Source organism: Aspergillus pseudoviridinutans, assembly GCF_018340605.1.
Source record: "Aspergillus pseudoviridinutans IFM 55266 DNA, scaffold_3, whole genome shotgun sequence".
Taxonomy (NCBI): domain Eukaryota; kingdom Fungi; phylum Ascomycota; class Eurotiomycetes; order Eurotiales; family Aspergillaceae; genus Aspergillus; species Aspergillus pseudoviridinutans.
The window spans coordinates 2,494,721-2,516,230 of NW_025091283.1; the positions used below are offsets into that span (position 1 = coordinate 2,494,721).

Here is a 21,510-nt window from a genome sequence, read left to right on the forward strand (position 1 = left end):
GACAACTGGCGCTAATTCGGTGGATATAAGGTAGGCAGCAGCACAATTCAAAGCCTCGAGTTCTCAATGTGATGGAAAAGGGGCAAACTATCCGTATTGGTGTTGGGTGGATTCAAATCGATTCGAATCTCCTATCTAAGATTCAGAGACGAGATCAGAGCTTAACTGGGATACATCGTCCATTTGCACCAAGCTCACTGATATGGTGTCTTCTCACCAGCAGATTGAATAGGCCTTCTATCTCTGTATTACTCAAAGCGACTGACCGGCTTTCCTCGAGACGAGTATCAATCTCGTCGGATGCACTCAGCGTCGCGAAGACACCCTTTTCTACTGCTTTTACTGCTATGATTGTCCTTGAGGACTCACCAGTTGCGTCTGGGATGATTGAAGTGAAGCCTCGAATATTACTACCAAGCAAATTCAGCATAAACGGGTAGACAGATTGAACGTCTTTAAGCGAGTTTTGGCTACGCCACTAGCCTTCACCAGAGTCCGCCACCTTATATCAAGGGATATTAAGCCGGGGCTGTCAAAGATGACTCTTCCTAGGCTAAAGAGATTGGCTAGGGTGGTTAGTGACTCACTAGTTATCTCCCTGTCTGTTTAGCCAACCATTCCTCATACACTCTAACACCGTCTGGAACACACGTACTTCGTAACCTGATCTCGAAAACCTTGTCTAATGATTGCAGATGAGCCGTAGACTATAAACTGCAGTTCTTAAAGAGTATGACCCTACCCCGTTCATTATCTGTAACACATAGAAGATGACGAGAGTGTCAGGACATTGCAGCACACTAGCAGCTGACTCGGAGTAGGCTCATTCCAGTAACCGCAGCGTAGCTGTATCAGACGTGGTTTTGGGCTGTCTGCATGATTCTTATAAGTCAAATGTGACAAAATACTGGCATAAAAGACTACGTGTATTTATGTAAAATATGACTTGCTTCTTGATTCTAATGTTGCCGTTCGTTGCCGTTCATCCTTGCATCTCTTGCGTCTTGCTTCGGGGGCTCCGATATGCTCAATTCAAATATTATCACTACAAGCTAGTTAGTCTACACCGAATTGCACCTCAGATTTTGCTTCGCTCACTCCCAGCGTAGGATTCGGACTGACAGGTGGTATTAGCCTCTATCTCATTGTCTCATGCAACCTGTGAAACGTGCCTCATCCAGAGTTCCAGACTACCGTAGAGATCGGGACCGATCCACATATACTTTAGTGAGCTGATTGCATGGTCTCCTTACAATCAAGAATAGCCCATTCCAGTGACGAGATTTCTTCAGCTGGCCCCTACTGATAGAGGATGCATGTGTCCATGCAATATGTATATGTGTATGTAGACTGTATACAGCCTCTGGTACACAAAAATTGATGAGTCGCATTTTATAACGCGACAATTCCATAAGAAACTTTATGCAATACCACATTCAGCTGCGTCTGTGGGCGCTGGTACCAGCAATTGATGCAAATGATGAGGGATAGCTAATTTCAATGTGCAGTGTACGTATGCCGCTAAGTTTATATTCCAATTTAGGCATTCTTCTCCATGATCTGGACGATTTGAATGGAGATMTGTCAGTCGAAGATGGTGAGAGCGCGCCTCTCTTAGGCGATTTAGCAATTGTAGTCTATTTGAGTGGCACTGAAATTCGATGGAGAACTTCATTCAACGAAATAGTGGCGATGAACATGACGAGCCTGATCGATTCGTCAAATGCCTATCTAAGAGTAGTCTTGCGCCAGCGTGGAGGAATGATACAAGAAAGGGTATAGATCAGGAAGAGGACAGTAGTTGGCAGATAAGCAAGCCAGGTCAAGGATCTCATCAGAAAATTCAAAACGATCATTTGGAATCCCACATGATTTCGTTCAATTTCAAGAGCGCATCAGCGCTGGCTTTCTTCGCAGTCATGAAATCTTCCCGATTATCAGCTCCGCGAGGTCCTCTGAGAATTTCTGAGAAGCAAAGGTCAATAAGGACCTTGAGCTCATCATAGGTGAGCGGTTCGCCATTGCCTGCAGCCAACGCCTTCTCGCCCTGCGCAGCGAACAGCTCCTTTTCATCTTTGGCGTACTCCAATGTCTTTTCCGCACCATCCAAGAACCAGTCAAGGAATTTGGCACTACGCGGAAGTGCAACGACCTTGTCAGGATGGTCTGGTTCCTCTATTGTGGAATCCTGGGCTTTTTCTGATGTCGGCTCAACAATTATATTCTTGAGGTTCTGCTGTAGAACGAGAACGTCAAGTTGCAGCCGCAAGGCTCCATTCTCATTCATGGCTCCAATGTGACGTGTAGATGAAACGAATGCTTGATCAATAAATCGAGCAAGACCCGAGGTGATGAACCAATGTTCAGCGGGGCCGAGATATGACGAAATATTCGTATCAAAAGCGATCAAGTCATTGTTCAGCTCGAGAATCGTGGGAGATGCAGCTGTCGGCTGATTTACAAGGATATGCCACCAATTCATGTTCGAGTTCGGTGAGGGTGTCGTGGGTTCCGAATCGCGGTTGCTGGGGGGGTTAGGGCCAGCCATTGTGCGAGTCAACATGTGAATGACGCCGCATCGAATATCAATGTGGAGAGCAAAGAGCGCAGTCGAGGCCAGGTTACGCAGCGATTGGAGAGTGGTATCAAACGCGTTGGCCGTTTCATGATTCAGCGGCAGATACACTGGCTGACTTATGCTGTCACGCCTCGATTTCATGGCTCCAATCAGTGTCCACCGACGAGGAGGTGCTCTAGTCTCAGACTGTGGCTGCCGCGACTCTGAGACTGTGATCCGGCGCAGCTTGGCAAGGTGACTTGCAAGCCATTGCTGAAAATGTGTCAGCGAGGTTTCGAAAGGCAATGACTTTGTGACAAAATATTACCATGCTATTGTAGAGAAGCGATAGTGCTATCACTGTTTTGGGATCGGATATAATGTCGTACGGCTCTAACGATACCTCGCCTGTGCGTTTGAGCAGAAGCTCAATTTCCTAGGAAAATCAGCGGCTGATCTGACGTTCGAAGACGGGCAGAAGAGGGGAAGAGTATCTACCTTATCGATGAGTTCCTTCTTAGAGTCTGCTGGCCCCTCCCAGAGTTCCCGAACTGTATCATGGATATCACCAGATTCGGCGAACTCTGCTGCGGCCTTGAGGCGGACTTGACCATGATTGCGAGGCGAGACCTTCGTGACAATAGCTGGAGAGACATATGAGCCTTTGGACCATCAACTTGGAAGGTAGTGGCTTTCTAACCTTTGTACCACCCACAGCACTTGTCATAGTAAGTCACAATCTGGGTAATTAGAAGCTGTGTGAAGGTCTGATCATGCGGAATGCTGGACAGCATTTTACTAAACTCCCATATGATTGACATGAATTTGACAGTTCCCTGTTGTATTCGAGATTAGGAAAGATCAACCTGGAAGATATGAAGACGCAGGTACTTGCCTTGAAAACAGGCCGAGGGGAGGATTTTGACCATTGAGGATCTTCCGTGAACGCGTCTGGCGCAATGAAACTAAGAGTGCAGAGATCTGTGACTGTCTCATCCAGTTGGGGAAGAAAGACGTTGACGAGAAAGTCATCCAAAAAGGATGTCAAAGTGCTCAGAGCAATGTCCGCATCCACAGGCACTATGTCTTTCAATCGTTGTATGAAGGATAACGAAGGCGGAAGAAGAAGACTCATGTTGAACACGCTGGGTTCCATGAGTATCTTATGGCCGGTTCCAGAATTTCCTTGCCCGTCTCGTGAACTGTCTGTCGTTGTGAACTTCTGCCTGGTTTTCGACACTAAACCAGGAACCGAGGTCTTGAGGATCTCATCCAACTCATCTTGTTCCGCTTGCATTTCCGTGTTTTGCTCTGTTTCGGACAGTTTAAACAATTTCTGTATGTAAAGTGTCAGCAAGATTCGGCCATGGCTAGACGTGTCCTAATCAGACGCACCTTGTTCCTATCCCTATGGCCAGCATAGAGTTGACGCTTAGCATCGGCTTCTTCTTCCCTCAATCGGAAGGAGGACTCTCCATCGGTCGCCAGGTAATCGTGCAGTAGGGAACGAATCTATAGAGAATTGTGAGCTAGATGGCGTTGAGAGGGCGTAAGCTGAATCCAGGAAGACGACTGACCTCACTCTGATAGAGCTTCCACAACTCTTTGAAACCACCTGTGAGTGAACTGTTCTTAGGAATACCCTCACGCTCCACGATTCCGGCAATGGCGTCGTGGAGGACACGGTGGCCTTCAGCAATAGCTTCAAACTTGGCATATAGAGTCCATAAAAATTCCGTCAAAACATGTCCGCGTTTCTCAATGGCCTCTGTCGGCAGACTGGTCTTGCTATCCCGGGATGCGAGACCTCGGCCCAAATTTGGATGACGCGCGTCGACTTCTGCATTTGTCTTATCGACCACTGCAAATAGCTCAACTGGGAGCCGCTGTTCAATGCGGTCAACTGCTATGTCCAAATGGCCCATCTTGTTCAGCGCCTCAATTAAAAGCCGGATATAATGAAAGGTGTCAGCCTCCGGGTTTCGAGAGGCGTCCTCTACAAGGGGCGCGGTGGCGTCAAGCTCCCCAAGAAAGGCGTAGACAGGTTTTTCCCAGGTTGCTGCTCCAGTCCAGCTGGAGGCGTTTGCGGTGCCAACTTCTCCCTCCGCCGCTGGCGGTTTCCACCGACCGGAGCAATAGGGGGATTTGAGGTACAAGTGATCATGCAACTCTTCTATCAGGATATCGGTCAGAGAGATCTCTTGGTTGGCAAAATAGGCGCGTATGTCTGCCAGAGCTCCGATATTCTCCAGCTCGGAGCGCCGCAACAGTCGGAAGGCATCGTGAAGCACCTCGACAGCACCAAGGAATCGCTTGTCCGATATTCGGGACTCTAGCTTCTCAGGCAGGGATTGTATCTCTTGGATTTGACTGAAAAGCTGGATTAAGTCATCGTATTTCTGGGAAGACGTCGCTAGCCCCTTCAACTCGGGCTTCGTATAGAGTAGCCCAGCTTTGGCGTCCTCCAGCGCATGTTTTAGATTTCGGACTCGATTCTGCGAGCTTTGTATATTGGACTGGATCTTGTGATATGTACCAATGGAACTGTTAAATCCCTGGTGATGCTCTGATCACTATGTTCAGTATTGGTTTGACAAAGATCTGATGGGACGACCGACCATTGACGACAGACTTCAAAGTCTTCTGGATCTGCTGGTTCATACTGAGAAAATCAGGTTCGCGATCTGCTTTGCCCAATGTACTTGTGTCCATCAACTGCAATGCTACCTGCACCGGTACACAATCGTCGGAGGCCACGAAGCCCCAGTCGCGCTGGATCGCCTGAAGGATATCTGAAAAACCATCAACCATTCAGATCCACCATGCAGACAAATTCCGTGATTGACGTGGGTAGAATAAAAGGGATGAATGGGCCGGCAAACCTTCCATAGCTTGAGAACCCCCGCCACTGCTCACGGGTTTGGCTCCTTCAGGACCACTCCTCTCCGTGCTGCTGCTGCTGGCCACCCAGCTAGTTTCTCCCCGTGCTCGACCATCTCGTGAGCCCGGCGGCCTCCTTTCCGAATCTGTGTCTCGTGTGCGCGATCGCGACGAGGAGTTCTGGCGGTCTCCCTCCCATCTCTCTCGGCGCCGCTCCGGCGAGGTCGAAGGTGAAGGCTCTTGCGAAGACTCGTTATAGAAACCACCATATCCACCCGGACGCCGATCTCTCCCCCCTGAATACCCACTGACAGCTAAGTTGCTGTTGCTGCTGCCGTATCCGCCATCACTCCGATCGTATCGATTGCTTTCGGAATATCCGTATCCGTCGGCGTAACCGTTTCTGCCGTTCATACCAGAGGATTTATTTAGGGAACAGTAAGAGTGCTAATTCCCGAGAGAGGGCGGATCAAATAAGGCGACGATGAGAATAAATACGGCGGAGGACTGTCAATCGGACTCTCGATTACTGGCGTTGTCGCAGGGCATCAAACGGTGGGGAAAGCAGTCATGATCGGTCTTAAGGCTGCTAATCGGAAACCTATAAGAGGGACATGAGATTAAAGTATTCAGCAATGGAAGTTAAGAGGTTATTGTTCAGACAATCGCAACAAAAGCACAGGGTACGGAATGTGATTGAAGAGGCCCAAGGTCTGGGTCCGCAGCTCAACAAGTCGCAACCGCCTGATTTCCCCACACAAGCTTCCCGGCATCGGCAAGCCACGTCTAGGAATGACTACGTACATCCACTGGAACGAACATCCTACGTTCATAATTCTCATGACTGACAGGCACTATGATCTAGCTCTATGTGATCTCCAGAATCGATTCTAGAATACGTTATTGACAGTTGCTATTCAAAAGTCACATGAGCTATATTTTGAGATCAGCTCAGATCTATTTAGTGATGGGTGCAGTCTCTCTCTGAAGCCAGCTTCGAGTGAACTCATCATTCTCAAAGAAATGATGGGTTTTATCCCAAACCTCTGCGTGATAGTCGTTCACCCACTTGAGCTCGAGGTCGCTGAGCAGGGATGGTTCAATCAAGTTGCGGCCAATGGGAGCCATTGTGACATGTTCAAAGCCCAACCACGGCTTGTCACCAAATTTATGTGTTGTTTCTACCTCCCGCGCCATAATGACATCTGAGGATATGTGTTAGCCTAGGTACAATCTGCCTGAGAGACAGAGACTCACTCTCAATTCGAATGCCGAACTTGCCGTCCTCGTAGAATCCAGGTTCTATGACAATTAGTTCTGAGCCAAAAATAACGAGTACAAACGACCTACCGTCTGAGATGACGTTACCGGGAGCAATTGGAACTTCAGTGTACTGTACGCGAGTGCCAATGCCAATAGGGCCTTCGTGCACATTCTGCCAAAATGTCAGAGGTGATGGATGAGCAGCGAACCCAGAGTCTTTGCACTAACCAGGTATGAGCCAATGCCATGGCCTGTGCCATGAAGGTAATCCAGTCCTTCTTTCCACAAATATTGTCTGGCAAGAGCATCGAGCGCAAAGCCACTAGTGCCCTTGGGAAATACAGCAGTATCAATGGCAATTAGACCCTTGAGCACCAGGGTGAAAGCCTTCTTCTCGAGCGCTGTGGGTTGTCCGAAATGAAACGTTCTCGTGACGTCCGTGGTTCCATCTAGATACTGAGCCCCAGAGTCGCAAAGATAGATAGCATCCGGATCAATGATGGAGCAAGTGCCTTTCTCTGGCTTGTAGTGGATAACGGCGCCGTTAGGCCCAGTTGAAGAAATAGTGTCGAAGGAAAGGCCAGCGAAGAGATCGTGCTTGGATCTGATCTGCTCCAACTTATCTGCGGCATCCACTTCATCAAGAACAGACTTCTTGCTGACTAGCTCGTTTTCAAGCCACGCAAAGTATTCGATCAACGCTGCACCGTCCCGGATATGGCAAGCCCTCATACCTGCAAGCTCTGCGTCATTCTTGATAGCTTTAGCGTCGGCAATAGGACTCCGGGTCTCCTCCACATGCTCCTCGCCTCCCAAGCTAAGGCTAAGTGCCCATGATGCTTTGTTGGACAGGAGAAACTTTGCGGCTGTTTCCCCAGCTTCTTGCTTTCTTGCTTCACTAAGTGCCTTAGCGTCTGCAAAGATAGAGTCATATGGCTTTATAGCAACGTCCTGGCCGAGATGAGCTACAACTTCTGGGGTAATCTTGTCATTGTCGATGTAAAGATCGGCTTTTGTAGGGGTAATGATGGCGTATGCGAAGAACACTGGATTGTAGGGAATGCTATCATCTATTAGTTAAATGGAATCAAGTTTGAGTGGGCGATGCTTACTCGCTTCCTCTCAGGTTAAAGAGCCAGGCAATTTCATCCAGCATTGCTTATCTTCTTGTTAGCCATTCATACTGTAGCTGGTTTCAGGGTCGAGGGTCGGGTGGCGGTACAGATTACGAATCCAGCTGTCTTCTTGTTCTCCAGCTCCTTGCGCAAATCCGCAATTTTCTCCTGGAAAGTCTTTCCTGCGAAGTTATCCGGATGCACCCTGACCTTCTCTCGTGGAGGTGCCGGTCTGTCTTTGCCCCAAACCAGGTCGACCAGGTTCTGCGAAATACCGACCAGCGATGAGCCGTTCTTCTTTAAAGTTTCTGCAAGACTCCGTGCGCCCGCTATATCGTTTCAGCAATCAAAATTCGCATATGATATATGGCATCGCTTGTCACTCACAAGCCGTAATCAGAGATGGGTCGACTCCAACGACTTTGCCGCCTTCGGCCTGTTCGGTGGTCCTGAACAAAAGGGTCACTTCCCATTTCAGGGTTCCAAGAATCATTCTCGAAGATGCCTACCATTCTTGCCAAGTTGGAACATTCTCAACTCCCCTCTTTAGCAGAACCCAATTGCTGTCGAGTTGCTTGGAAGCCTGGTTGAAGTATCGTCCGTCCGTCGATAGGGCGGCCTTGGTCATAGACACGATGGCTGTTCCTGCAGAACCAGAGAATCCAGAGATGAACTCTATGGGTACGATTGTAAGTCCAGGGTTGTCCCGCGGTCGTCATATGAGCAAGCAGCTACATGAGGGAAGATTCACGGGTGGCTAACCTCGGCGGCCGTCACAGGGAGCGATGTATTCCGACTGATGGCTGTCTTCCGATGGAACGACTTAAGCAAAGTATGAGTGATGTCCTCATTTATACCATGAACGACAGAAGGGGCTATGTGATATCATACTATATACATCGACCTTATGTTCCTGCATTAACTGCCTCAACTTCGCTAGGCGCTCGGTGGTATTCACGGTCTCCATGTCGGCAGCGAAGCGTGCAGCAGCGGTGGAGAACCGCTTTGGTCGAGAGATGGATAGTTGACGGGCTGGTCCAAGAGCTGATAGCTTGCAAAGGCGAATTGAAAAGCGGAAACCAAGCATCGACAGGCAAAGGTCAGGAAGGTCAGTATGCAGTTGTCCGAGATTCTCAGAAGCGATCCGAATGACGCACGACAGCAAATGCTGTACAAAATGCGGGGGTCGGGGGGAAGGAAAAGGTTGGGAGACTAGATACAATTTTTTGGAAGTCGCGTGTACACTGTACAAGGGCCGATACTACTTGACTGACATGAAAACGAAATATGTGGCCAGCAAGATAAGCTAGTCAGGGTGGAGTTTTGAGATAGGCTGGAAATTTGGAGACAGTGCTCCATAACCGTGCTCCGTAGGTAGTCCGTAATGATGTGGTATTCCACTTTCCAACTGCGGATGTGGTACTCCGTACCTTACCTACGGTACGGAGTAGTAGGTTACTAGGTACCTGAGCTCTGATCGTTGTTTGTAAATTTATAACACAATTGTAATTTACATCATTTCTGTGGAGCAATCCGAACTACCTACCTACCTATAAGTACTGGTTACCAGGCAGTAAGGGTCAGTACCTTTAGAGGTACTGTATCTAGAGTTTGTACCTTAATGGTCCAAAGACCATTAATTCCGTCATCTGGAATGAGCACCTTCGGCTCCATCAGGCAAGGAGACTAGGTACAGAGCATGTCTCTGTATAACTAGACCAACGTGGTGCTATCCGATATCCCATTGCGGCCAGATAGAAAGATCGATGAAACATTAGCAGCTAACACTTGTATCGGTAAGGAGTAAGGTAGGATGCTGAGCCGTGATACGGAGCACCTTGAAATAAATAATACAGGTCACATGCTCAGAACATTCACTGTCTTTCTTTACATTACGTAGACTATCTACCCCTCTTGAAAGCCCACAACACAACCATTTTCCCCTCTGATTTCTTTCCCCTCCATCCCATCCCACCTTCTCACCGCCTAACATTTTTGTGATAGTGATATCAGCACGTGACTCCCCTTTATCATCTCGTCAAACAATCTATATCAGAACCCAGCTCTCTTAAGAGGGCCATCAGAGTTCTGGTCATGTCTGCGGACATTCAAGGCCTTGCTCCAGATGTGCAGCACATCTTGAATGAGGCAAGAGAGGTGAGTGTAGCCCTTGATTCTTTTCACGATTTTAAGACTAACTTGTCAAGCTTGTCTCTCAACTGTACAGTCCAGAAAATGCAGGCAATCCCACTGAGATCAAGTTTATCCAGGAGCGTTTGCAGTCGCTCCAGAAAGGTCCTGAGGCATGGCTAATTGCTAATGATCTTCTCAGTGCTAATAGCACTGATATGAGATTTTTTGGCGCCTTGACTTTCACTGTCAAAATCAACCTTGACTGGTACGTGACTAATCGAAATATCTGTGGAGTTCGGCTTTCTGACATTGTTGCAGGCAGAAACTCAACCAGCACGATGTTGAAGAGCTCCTTGGTCGGTTAGTTGGCCATTATGCTGTGCTCGTCAACACAGGCGAGCGGCCTCTCGTCATTCGAAAGCTGGCCACAACCCTGGCAACCATCTTCCTGAAGCCGGGTGCTCCTTGGACTCGTGCTATCTGGAACGTAGCTGCTTCCTTAGCAGGCAGCAAGTATGTCCCTGAAAACGAATCTCGGTCTGTCGATTTGCTTAATTCTATCTTGCCGGCAATGTCTCAAGCTCAGATCGTTGCATTGCTCTATTTTTGCAACGTACTGGGGGAGGATATAAATAAATGGAGTCCTGAGTTCCGCAAAGAGGTCGATATTCGGCGCGCGGCTGAAAATATTCAGGATGCATTTGTTGTTGTGGAGTTTGTTCTGCATCACTTCCTCATGCAGGAATCCTCCCATGCCTCCTATGACCCTGCTCCGGGCATCGAAGCTCTCAATGCGTACAGCGTAAGTTCACCTTGGGCTTGCATTCTTCATTATCTATCTGCGTGATTATCTGACCCTTATGTTCTAGTCATGGATGTCCGTGCAAGGTGGAAGCTTGTTTCGAGACACGATTTCGGCCTCCCAGCTAACGTCGGCTACAAACCGTGTCGTCCAATGTTTAAAAGTTCCAGGGTTGTCGAAAACTGCAGCTCAGGTTGTTGTCGAAATGATGGATTGGAGAGATAATATTTTTGGTCAAGATCACCTCAATGCTATCCTGGCGTCCATCATAAGTGATTTTGGGACCGCCCATATTACGTCGCTTTTGGACGGCGATTTCGAGACTGAGAATATGACATTTTTGGAGCTCCTACTGGCGTTCTCGACTCTCAAACAGAGAGAGATCTTGACGCAACCTTTGAATCCTCAATACAATCAGATTCTTACCTTACTTCATGCTTTATTGAAAGCCCCCGGCTATGCGGCAGTGGATGACTTGGCGTCGCCCCTTGCCATCGAGTGGTGGACCGAAGTTGCCGACGATTTCCAGGAGATTATCGCTGATTCAGAGGATCAACGTAACTTTGAGCCTGCCAAGCAAAATCTTGCCCGTGCAGCTTTGGACTGCTTTGAGAAGCTCAAGTATCCGATTCCAGAGGAGCTGCAAGAGTGGAGAGATGATGATCGCAGTGAATTCAGTTCTTTTCGCCGTGACGCCTGCGACTTTATTCTGGCCGTCTATCCCATTCTGGGTGTGGATTTAGTTCGAGTATTTCAAGAACGCTCGAGGACTTCTCTCGCAGAACGAGACTGGAGAACTTTTGAGGCCGCGATCTTCTGTATTGGCCAGCTTTCAGAAGCTGTGGATGACAACCAGCATGCAGACGATTGTTTGAACGCGATCTTCTTTTGCGACGAGTTCGCTCATCTCTGCAGGGGTGAAGCAATATTGATCCCAGACAAAGCTCGCCAAACTCTAGTGGATATGCTAGGAAGATACCAATCTTACTTTGAGCGTACCCATGCTTTGCTCCCCCTGGTGCTTACTTTTCTGTTTGCGTCTCTTGACGTCGCATCCTGTGCGCCAACTGCTTCCAAGTCTATCTCTTACCTCTGCAGATCCTGCCGTAATGCTTTGACTTCTCAGCTCCCAGCATTCCTAGATCAGTTCGATCAATTTCGTCACAAACCGACCGCCACAGTCATGACGATGGAGAAAGTTCTGGAGGGTATCGCTGCCATTATTCAAGCGTTGCCTACGGATGAGGACAAAGCACAGTTCCTTGAGAGAATCCTGGATTATCTCCGTCAACAAGCAATAGTGGCACGAGATGAGGCCGCTCGTGATTTGCCGGATGCCGCGTACAGCCACTCTCTGTTAGTGTTGCGCTGCATCGCAAGTATTGGTAAAGGTCTCAGGACCGAGAACGAAATCGTTCTGGAGTCTAGCGACAGCAGCAATGGCGACTCCCACTCGCTTACCTTCTGGAATTCCGGTCGAGGCGCTACTGCTCAGAGTTTGATTATTCAATCTATGCAGCTACTAATGACCGAAGTTCCCAGGGATGCGAGCACGATTGAGGCTGCCTGTGATATACTGAAGGCTGGCTTCACTGAGAAAGCAGGTCCTTATGTGTTCCCGCCGATGGTTACTGTCAGTTTCGTCAAAAGCATCCCTTTGGGCAGCGCGGGTACAGATATGGTAATGGGTACTGCCTCTGCATTTTTAGCGTCTCACAGTGCACATCCAGAGCATATCCGCGAGGAGACCGTCGCTTTGATTGTCCACGTGTACGAAAGCATCTGTCGGATGCAGGAGATGTCAGGGTTTTACGACCCCGAAGTTGCAAACAGTGGCATTGATTTCCTTACTCGCCTGGTCCCCAAGTACCATTCCGTCCTCTTCGCGCTTACTTCCGCGCCGCCACCGTCCGGCGAAAGCAATACATCGCGGCGTCCCGTGCTACAGACGATTCTCGACTTTACTCTACAGTCCTTGCAAGGCCCGGAACCACTTCCTCTCCGCTCTGCCTCGCAATTCTGGGTGAGCGTATTGAGTCTGCCGACCGATCCCAACGAGACGGACCCCGTCCAGGTTGCCATCAATGAGTATCTGCCGTCGCTTTGTCGCGTTCTGATCATACAACTTGCGGGCCGCTGCGCTCGCTCGGATATCGAGCACCTCTGCGATGTTCTCAGGAAAGTCATCTTTAGACACCAAGGCCAAGCTCGCCTCCATCTTTCAACGGCTCTTTCGTCCGTGGATATCGACGTCTCCCACGAAGGGCATGGCCATGTTTCCCCTCAAGAGAAAGAGCGGTTGGTTTCGTCTCTCATAGCCGCTAGGGGTATCAGAGCGCACACGAACCAGCTGGCACGTGGCTTTTGGATCAAATGTCGTGGAGCAGGCTTTGATTACATTGGCTAATGGCAATCGGGGTTGCATATTTGGTCGAGGTCCTTTAGGGAACAACGTCGACTCAATTGCTCTACTCGCGACTGCCTGTCAAGCATTCGATTCAAAGTGAGGCTTGTTTGGTCTTTTATCGTGGGTGGGCGAGTTCCTAATTATGGTAACAATAGACGGTGAGTACGCCGCAAGGGATCCATCGACAAGTGGCTCGTTGCTTTCCGTGTGACTACGGGATTCGTGGATACCGCACCAGGGGGATGACCGATACATCTGCAGTTGAACCGCCAAACAGCTACACATTACTCACATTGCTGGTATTGGTTATTGCATTTGTTGTTTCTCCTCATGTGGGTCGACATGGAACAGCGCGGCGCAGACTTCAGCCACTGGGGCGGTGCAAAGAGATATCTTAGCTTGTTAGGCTGTGAGCAGTTACTCGTAGATAGCTAGGCCAACGAACAAATTGATTCGTCCGCGTTTCATACTTTCCTCTGACAGTTAACTATCCAAACTTCCTCAGGTTGATCTGCTCGACCAAGTGGCACCTCCCTGGCTGATTGAGTGGGGATAGGACACTGGAAATAATAAGTGGCATAGGCGCTTAGTCGTTTATCAACAAACATTTCATTTCATACTTCACGAGGCATCGCTGGGTCTACGAGATTCCAGGAAACAAGTGAACAGAGATAATAATACAATATGCCTCATATCGCAAACACACCCGAGTCCATGCTGTCTCGCTCAGATTCACTAGATCCAGCCACAACATGCAGAGGCGTGACCGCAAATGGCCGACCATGTCGCCGTGCCCTAGCTGCCTCTATAGGACCGCAAAAAGACACAGCTTCGGCTTCAATGTACTGCTGGCAGCACAAAGATCAAGCAAGACCGGTATCAGCGTCGAATAATCCGGGAACAATCCGCCCCTCACAAAACCAAAACCCATGGCCGAAACCGCGGACAAGCATTGACACATTGATGGACCGGCTGGGCGTTCTGGAGATCAACGACCCACAGGCGAAACCGGCGCCGTACCGACGCCGGAAACCCAAAAAGCGGACAGTATGTTGCTGTTTCGAGATCGTGGACGACGTCGAGAACGAGCGGCCTCCGAGGCCTGTGACAGTGAGCGCCGCGGCAGACGCTCGTCCGTCGCGGCCGATGCAGCAGGTCTCGTCAAGCTCTTATCCAGGACGGCCTAAGCCCCCGGCCCAGAAGCCATCATCACAGTCAACATTACTCTCGCCTCGGCCGACATCCCACCGGCCGTCGCTGCAAAGTAGTCCGGCGTCTTCCTCATCACATACGACGACCCTCCTCGCATGGATTCCTCCAACACTAACCCCGCAAACAACATCTTGCCTGCTCACGGAGCTGGCGAAGCCCATCTCCGAAGCGGACGAGCCGGGCTACATATACATGTTCTGGGTGACGCCGTCGAGCTCCACGTCATCGCCGCCTCCCGCTGAAGTCGCCAGATCGCTCGTTCCGGAAGCACACAGACCAGAGCACGGTCGCCGCGTCAGCGACGCACTCAAAACAGCGCGCGAGATGAATGCCCTAACCTCTAAATCGACCAGTCAGGCATCAGGTACTATCCGCCTGAAGATTGGCCGGACGAGTAACGTGCAGCGCCGACTGAATGAATGGTCGAGACAGTGCTCGCACCATCTGACTCTGATCCGTTACTACCCGTATACACCATCGACGCCGTCGCCATCGCCGTCACCGGTTCGATTGCAGACTGGAGGAAATCGGCGAAATGGTTCCGCCGCCTTGGAGCCGGGGAGGAAAGTCCCCCATGTCCATCGCGTGGAACGACTGATTCACCTTGAGCTGGGAGATTTCAGGGTTCGGGATCTGGGGCGATGTGATGAGTGTGGGAAAGAGCATCGGGAGTGGTTCGAGGTTGCAGCGGAAAAACAAGCGTTGAAACGGGTGGACGAGTGTATCAGAAGATGGGTGGAGTGGGCAGAAAGTCAGAGGGTGTGAGGACATTCGCTGCGACTGCTGCATTCAAATGACTTGATGGTAATCATGGATTCCAAAGTTCTATCACGTATTAGCCCACTCTAGTCATATCCAGCATCAACACAAACGTACAAGAGCTTAAGCAACGCTCAGATGGGATGTTAGCCGTAAAGACAAACAACCCTGCAGTCCAATATAATAGGATCTTCAAGCCGGTTCCTCCTTAACTTTCTCTGCATCGCACCCATTGAAACCATTCACCCCAGCCCGCTTACGATCCTTCTCTCCATCCCCGTCATCGCTCAAATACCGCCTCAGCAACCACCTCCCAACCACAAACGTCGCCCACCCCCAACCCCACAGAAACAGACCTGCGACGGTCGTCGCAACCAGGACAGGCCCCAGCACCAATAGCGCAAAACAGCTAAACACCACCACCGCTATACCGCCCGCAACCATAGCCCCAATCAGAAAGATTGTGACCGGAATGCACGAGCAGACAAACTGGCAGAGCAAGAAGGTCGTGAGCAGCGGATGCGCGAGCGCGGTCTCAAAGATCGCTGCGCGGAGATGGGGAGGGAGGATGTACGTGTCGAGGAAGGTGAGGATGGAGTAGAGGACGACGAGAACAGACGACATGATCGGATTCATATTGTTGTCCTCGTCTTCTCCACTTATTGTGAAGGTATTCGGTAAAGGATTGTGCGGTTTTGGCGTTGGCACTGAGGCTGCATGCTCTTGCTTTCCATTCTCCAGCTGTCCTTGCTTGGGCTGTTTCTCCTGATTCTGCGACTTGATGTTCTCCTCGTGATCGAATTGGGAATCTGGCCGAGATAAGAGATCCATTGGGTCCGCCATTATGAATTATTCGTTCGTCCCGAGCTCTTGTCTTTCATTTCACGGCTTCGATGTCGTTCGTTTCGACGATGACAAGCTCCTGGAAACGCAACAGAGCAGGTCAGATAGAGGACATTGCCTATCTGGGTTAGATTGTTTTACCGTACTGTCAGGGTATTCAATTTCTGCGTTTCAAACAAACATCTGTATTTTACCGGTGTGACCTCTGGGGTCGCCGATCGTCGTACTCCGTAAGGTAGGGGCACAATACTCTGTACCCTGACAATTATCAAGGGCAAACCAGCGCAAGTGTCCTCAATTGAATAGTGATCTCAGAATTCGGAATTGAATCCCAGGGAACAAAGTATCTTCGCAAAATGAGTTATTATATCGTGATACTGTTAGTTGTGTCTTCAAACGGATTAGCGCCTCGCAGTAGCAGCATCCGCATGATCGACAGCGGGAAAAAAAATGCCGGTGGGGTAAGGGTAAAGAGTGCCGTGTACACTGGACAGTGACACTGAGCAATTTTCAGTTTGTCTTCATGGCTGCTGGCCAAAACGAAGAGATCGTCATTGAATTAGAGTATTCCTTCATCAATTCTGTGCTTTGTCTACAAGAGTAAGGACGAATGCACAAAATACCCTAACAAAATGTACCTGAAGTCTTGAATGCAAAATGCATAAAAGAACGCTATATCAACTTTTCCAACGCCCATATCATGACAAGAACATAAGAAGAATCACAAGTAGAGGAAAGTAGTGCAATTACCATCCTCTCTTGGCCAATCGGTCGGCCTCAGGCATCTGAGACACATTGATACCAACCATGGCCTCACCCAGACCCTCGCTGACTTCGGCGAGGACCTTGGGGTCCTTGTAGTGAGTCACGGCCTGGACAATAGCCTTGGCGCGCTTCTTCGCATCACCAGACTTGAAGATACCGGAACCGACGAACACTCCGTCGCAGCCCAGCTGCATCATGAGTGCGGCATCAGCGGGAGTGGCAACACCACCAGCGGCGAAGTTGACAACGGGAAGACGGCCCTTCTCGGCGGTCTCACGCAGAAGCTCATAAGGGACCTCAAGCTCGCGAGCGTAGGCGCGCAGCTCAATCTCGGGATCAGTGGAGTTCTGGAGGATGGCACGGGCGCGGGCGATCTGGGAATTGACCGTACGCATGTGCTTGACGGCTTCAACAACGTCTCCAGTACCGGCCTCGCCCTTAGTACGGATCATAGCGGCACCCTCGGCGATACGACGGAGGGCCTCGCCCAAGTTGCGGCAACCACAGACGAAAGGAACCTTGTAGTCGTGCTTCTTCACATGGTAGACGTCGTCGGCAGGGGTAAGGACTTCGGACTCGTCGATGTAGTCAACGCCAATGGCTTCGAGGATCTAACAATTACAACATGTAAGCGGCTATTTAGACTAACAATGGGAGGAAGGCAGCCTTACCTGGCACTCAACAAAGTGTCCAATACGAGCCTTGGCCATCACAGGAATGGTGACAGCAGCCATGATCTCCTTGATCATGCTGGGGTCAGACATGCGGGCAACGCCACCCTGGGCTCTGATGTCGGCAGGGACTCTCTCCAGGGCCATCACGGCAGCGGCACCGGCCTCCTCCGCAATGCGGGCCTGTTATGGAAGTCACATTAGCGCCGAGGGCTGGAATCATTGTGTTGACAATTGCCGCATACCTGCTCTGCATTGACGACGTCCATGATCACACCACCCTTCAGCATCTGAGCCAAACCGGCCTTGACAGTGAAGCTGTTGGTGGCGGAGGCGCCATTGGTACCGTTGGAAGCCATTGTGTATATTTAGAAGGGGCAGGTGGTACTAAGAGAAATGAAAGAATGGAGGAGAAAAATATACACGAGAAACAGTAGTAAAGGAGAGAGAAAATAGCCCCAGCAAAACCGAGTTCTTTTAAGAAGACCGAAGACGGACCTGTGAGTGTGAGTCAAGATCACTAACCTCGACCGTTGCCTTGTCGCCTCCGAAGAACCACAAAATTCCGTATCCATCACCCACACTTTCATGTCCCCGCCGAACTATGTCCTCTTTCCATCCGGCCGCGGGATAGTAGACCAATCACAGTGCCTGTGCCCCTCCCTCTCCCCAGTAAGTTTCCAGCGTAAATCTGCCAATCTGCAAAAACGCCGCTTGGTGGGCGGTTTCCCGCGGACTTGGGTCTGAAACCGTCAGGAACACCTGGAAATGCCAAGCATTGGCTTTGCGAAAAACTCTATCTCTACTGTAATTTTGGTAATATCAGGGATGGTCTCGAACTAACTGCCAAGCTGCATTTATTAGTAATCCTTCATCTGTCACATGGTGCATATTGAGTAGTGTCTGGTAGTGATATGACCCGGCGACCATGATACCAGAGGACTGAAGCTCAGTCTTTTAGGCTTTACAGGGGTCCTGAATGAGAGGAGCTGGGTGCTATGTAAGATTTGCACTTTACGTTCCTTGCATGATAGCTACCTTGGCCTTGGATGCGGAGAGTATCCCATGAATCAACAGCTCACGTCGTCCATTTATTATTAGTAAACATGGCATCTCACATTATCTTCCTCTTTTGAGATCATGAAATCAATGCAATACTACTAGTCAGATAGACAAGTAATGAACATCAACCCCTGGATGCCTGGAGATGTAGTTCTCGCCTCATCCCCGAAGGCCGTTTAGCCAGAAGCTGACCGCCCATTGACGTCACATCAGTGTCTCTCCATCTCCGCATGGCAGCGCGAACACCCCAGCTTCATTCAACAAGACCCTGACTCGCCAGTTCAGCTTCTTCTCTATACACATCTCGACCATTAATCTGTTTACAACTCTACAACTTCGCCTCTCAGATACGAAAACATGGCATCCGGTCTTCTAAGCGGTTTCGCTCGAACCTCCGCCGTCCTCGGCGTCGGTCTCGGCCTGTCCTTGTCGCTACACCCCTTGTCTCCATTCCGTGCTTCCCCAATGCAATGCCAATACTCTGCTCCGTACTACAGACTCGACACCCAAAATAAGTCAGAATCCGGCTGGACCATCGACCGCAATGACCCGGTCATCGCCAAGCAGGGGCACACCGGCCACCACACGAAATCCGGTATTCTGACCGCTTCCAATATGCGCCAGGTGAGCTTGGGGAGTGTGCTTGGCCTTGTGGTGGGGGTTGGATTAAGGGCGTTCTCGAGAGTGTTGGTCGTGCTGCTGGGAATGGGGATTGTGCTGATTGAGGTATGCGGATCCTGGAGATATTGTTTTGCTGGTGGATGTGAATGGTACTAACTGGGAGGTGTGTTGTAGTGGGCCGCTGCGAAAGGATACAATATCCTCCCTGTTCGGACGATACAGAAGTATGTCAAGTCGGTGGATGTGCAGAAGGCTGTGACGCAGCATATGCCTTTCAAGCTGAGTTTTGGGGCCACGATGGCACTGGCTGCATTTGCTCAATTCTAAATGCAAGAACGAACATAACGGACGACCCGGGTTTTCTTGGCTGGATTTGCGTGTGTAAGATACTCAGGAAGAGAAAACTGGACGTCTTGATGTTTGATCAGAACCTTCGAGATGGTCTTTATCAGTTATGTCCCTCAATTGTGATATACAGAGCTATACAGGGGTATCATGAGTTATGCAAAGGCACCACATTATATTTCATCCATCACCCCAATACCAGATCTTCCAGAACTCCCTCCATTTCTTCTCGCGACAACGGTACTCCCAGTATTTCCATTCCGCTCGTGTCCATCCGCGATGTGATCATCTGATGATCATGGAATTCTTTCAGCAGTGTTCGGAACATCATTTCGGAAGATGCAATAAACTCCTCGGCAGCCTTCTGGTAGAGCATGCGAAACTCAATGCCCGCCTCATCGTTGACCCCGTCTTCTCTTCCCGCATGGCCGTCCATCTCGTCATCCGAATGATGACCTTCGTCCATCATACATATCAGTTCAGTGAGGAGTAGTCGGTAGAGATTCCGCGCGTTCTCCGGAAGACTCTTCAACACGAAGCCAACACCGTCTTTACCCCCAATGCGACGGCCCTTACGTCCAAGCAGGTTGTGAACCTCTTCCACAACATCAAATTCAGTGTCGAAAGCGGCAAATGTTGTGCAGTCGTGAAAAACGAAATTGAACTGATCGCGAAGGCTGATATCCCACATCAACAGGAAATTCGGGGTGTCTGCCGTGGCAAGTAAATGGATCTTTGGCGTCGCAGCCAATCGCGCAAGGAGGGCTTGGTTCGTTGCTCGGCGGAGGGAAGGGGCATCGATCGCATTAATCAGGACGGTGATTGGTTTCTGGGAGGGTCGAGATTTTAGAGCAGATTGCAACAATTCTAATACCTCTAGTGGCTGAGACCCCAACTTCGATGGAATGTCCGCACCCAAGACAGCGGTAACGATGGTGGCGAAGATAGATCGAATTGACAGATTCGGAGTATGCCCGTTGACGACAACTATGGAGGGGGGTGAGGTGCTGTGTCTCTGGTAGAGCCAGTCTGCAAAATCATTAAGGAGCTGACGCTTCGAGCCGTAACCGTAGAGGCAGATGTTGAAGTCTTGATTGAACTCAAAATCCCACTGTGGAAAGGACCGACAATGCAGGTCCTGCAGAAAGTTCTTCTCCTTCTGGCACGGGTCCGTATATCCGGCCAACTTCTCAAAATACTCCTCGTGCGTCAGGAGATTCACTTTGTTAAGGGTATTATTTGACGTCCGCGGAGGGCCGGCTCTGTTCTGGAAGAAATATCGCTCATGTGCCGGCAATTCTCCCTCGGGAGTAGGTGAGCGCTTATTTTTTGCACCTTTCGGCCTCCCTGCACGACGTTTCGCCGTCGCTGTAGTCTTGCCCTCGGCTGCCTCTTTCGTGGTGCCTTCAACCGATTGGATAATCCCGTCACTATCGTCTACAGCGGTCCCAGGTGCGTCGCCCTCGTCTTCCAGAATTTCCTCTGCTAAACGGTCAGCACCGTCCCAGATCTCGTCTTCATCCTGCTCCAGCAGCAAGCGAGCGCTTTTCTTCTTCGCAGATCGGTCAGCATTTCGTGCTCGATTTGGCGTAGAAACACCCGTTGCTTCTGTAGGTGTCGAAAAGAGAGCTTTCGCCTTCGATCTATGCGTAGGAGTTTTCAGGCCTGATTCCTTCAGCGCTGCGGGAGTTGCTGAGCTTGGTTTTTGGGGTGTTGATTTGACCCGTTTCGAGGGCGTCATGGCGAGGGATCGATTCGCGTCCGCATTTCCATTGGTAGAGCCATTGATCACCGCAGTTGTTCTCTGCCTCTTCGGCGTTGAGACAGGACGCTGCCCATCGTCCGAATCTGGTTGCTTTCGTTTCATTTTAGTAAGAATGTACCAATCACAACATCGCCAGCAAAGGACAAACGGAGATCAAGTACCATTCACGCGCAGCAAAGGCTTCGACCGATTCGAGAAGGTGAGAACAAAAGGCAGGGAAGCAAGGGGGTAGACCGTTGATGGAGAGCTATGTTGAGCTTGGATGAGTTCTGTGTCTTTAGCCGCGTCTGGAACGCGACAAAACGAAGCC

The 21,510-nt window shown here is 50.0% G+C and overlaps 8 protein-coding genes across 8 annotated transcripts; 3 read left to right on the forward strand and 5 right to left on the reverse strand.

Moving 5' to 3' along the window:
• Positions 1-1,852: 1,852 nt before the first annotated feature.
• On the reverse strand, positions 1,853-5,851 carry Asppvi_004590 (exocyst subunit SEC8; the record flags this gene model as incomplete). Its single annotated transcript, XM_043300540.1, has 9 exons — positions 1,853-2,830; positions 2,886-2,993; positions 3,056-3,201; positions 3,258-3,393; positions 3,453-3,893; positions 3,953-4,069; positions 4,135-5,123; positions 5,176-5,349; positions 5,440-5,851. 9 exons carry the CDS (start codon positions 5,849-5,851, stop codon positions 1,853-1,855), a joined length of 3,501 nt encoding a protein of 1,166 aa, XP_043156475.1.
• A 543-nt stretch (positions 5,852-6,394) lies between these two features.
• ampp (aminopeptidase P) lies at positions 6,395-8,902 on the reverse strand (the record flags this gene model as incomplete). The annotated part of the gene is made up of 10 exons (XM_043300541.1): positions 6,395-6,642; positions 6,695-6,739; positions 6,788-6,872; positions 6,929-7,763; positions 7,813-7,858; positions 7,923-8,144; positions 8,203-8,264; positions 8,325-8,490; positions 8,578-8,637; positions 8,707-8,902. 10 exons carry the CDS (start codon positions 8,900-8,902, stop codon positions 6,395-6,397), a joined length of 1,965 nt encoding a protein of 654 aa, XP_043156476.1.
• A 1,007-nt stretch (positions 8,903-9,909) lies between these two features.
• On the forward strand, positions 9,910-13,157 carry Asppvi_004592 (putative importin 13; the record flags this gene model as incomplete). The annotated part of the gene is made up of 4 exons (XM_043300542.1): positions 9,910-9,972; positions 10,023-10,213; positions 10,267-10,750; positions 10,818-13,157. 4 exons carry the CDS (start codon positions 9,910-9,912, stop codon positions 13,155-13,157), a joined length of 3,078 nt encoding a protein of 1,025 aa, XP_043156477.1.
• A 684-nt stretch (positions 13,158-13,841) lies between these two features.
• Asppvi_004593 (uncharacterized protein) lies at positions 13,842-15,134 on the forward strand (the record flags this gene model as incomplete). Its single annotated transcript, XM_043300543.1, has 1 exon — positions 13,842-15,134. One exon carries the CDS (start codon positions 13,842-13,844, stop codon positions 15,132-15,134), a length of 1,293 nt encoding a protein of 430 aa, XP_043156478.1.
• A 186-nt stretch (positions 15,135-15,320) lies between these two features.
• On the reverse strand, positions 15,321-15,971 carry Asppvi_004594 (seipin co-factor family protein; the record flags this gene model as incomplete). Its single annotated transcript, XM_043300544.1, has 1 exon — positions 15,321-15,971. One exon carries the CDS (start codon positions 15,969-15,971, stop codon positions 15,321-15,323), a length of 651 nt encoding a protein of 216 aa, XP_043156479.1.
• A 746-nt stretch (positions 15,972-16,717) lies between these two features.
• On the reverse strand, positions 16,718-17,766 carry Asppvi_004595 (pyridoxal 5'-phosphate synthase subunit PdxS; the record flags this gene model as incomplete). The annotated part of the gene is made up of 3 exons (XM_043300545.1): positions 16,718-17,347; positions 17,408-17,590; positions 17,653-17,766. 3 exons carry the CDS (start codon positions 17,764-17,766, stop codon positions 16,718-16,720), a joined length of 927 nt encoding a protein of 308 aa, XP_043156480.1.
• Positions 17,767-18,826: 1,060 nt separating this feature from the next.
• Positions 18,827-19,417, forward strand: Asppvi_004596 (uncharacterized protein; the record flags this gene model as incomplete). Its single annotated transcript, XM_043300546.1, has 2 exons — positions 18,827-19,195; positions 19,265-19,417. The coding sequence occupies 2 exons, from the start codon at positions 18,827-18,829 to the stop codon at positions 19,415-19,417; spliced, it is 522 nt and encodes a 173-aa protein (XP_043156481.1).
• A 205-nt stretch (positions 19,418-19,622) lies between these two features.
• On the reverse strand, positions 19,623-21,302 carry Asppvi_004597 (origin recognition complex subunit 2; the record flags this gene model as incomplete). Its single annotated transcript, XM_043300547.1, has 1 exon — positions 19,623-21,302. The coding sequence occupies one exon, from the start codon at positions 21,300-21,302 to the stop codon at positions 19,623-19,625; it is 1,680 nt and encodes a 559-aa protein (XP_043156482.1).
• Between the last annotated feature and the right edge of the window lie 208 nt (positions 21,303-21,510).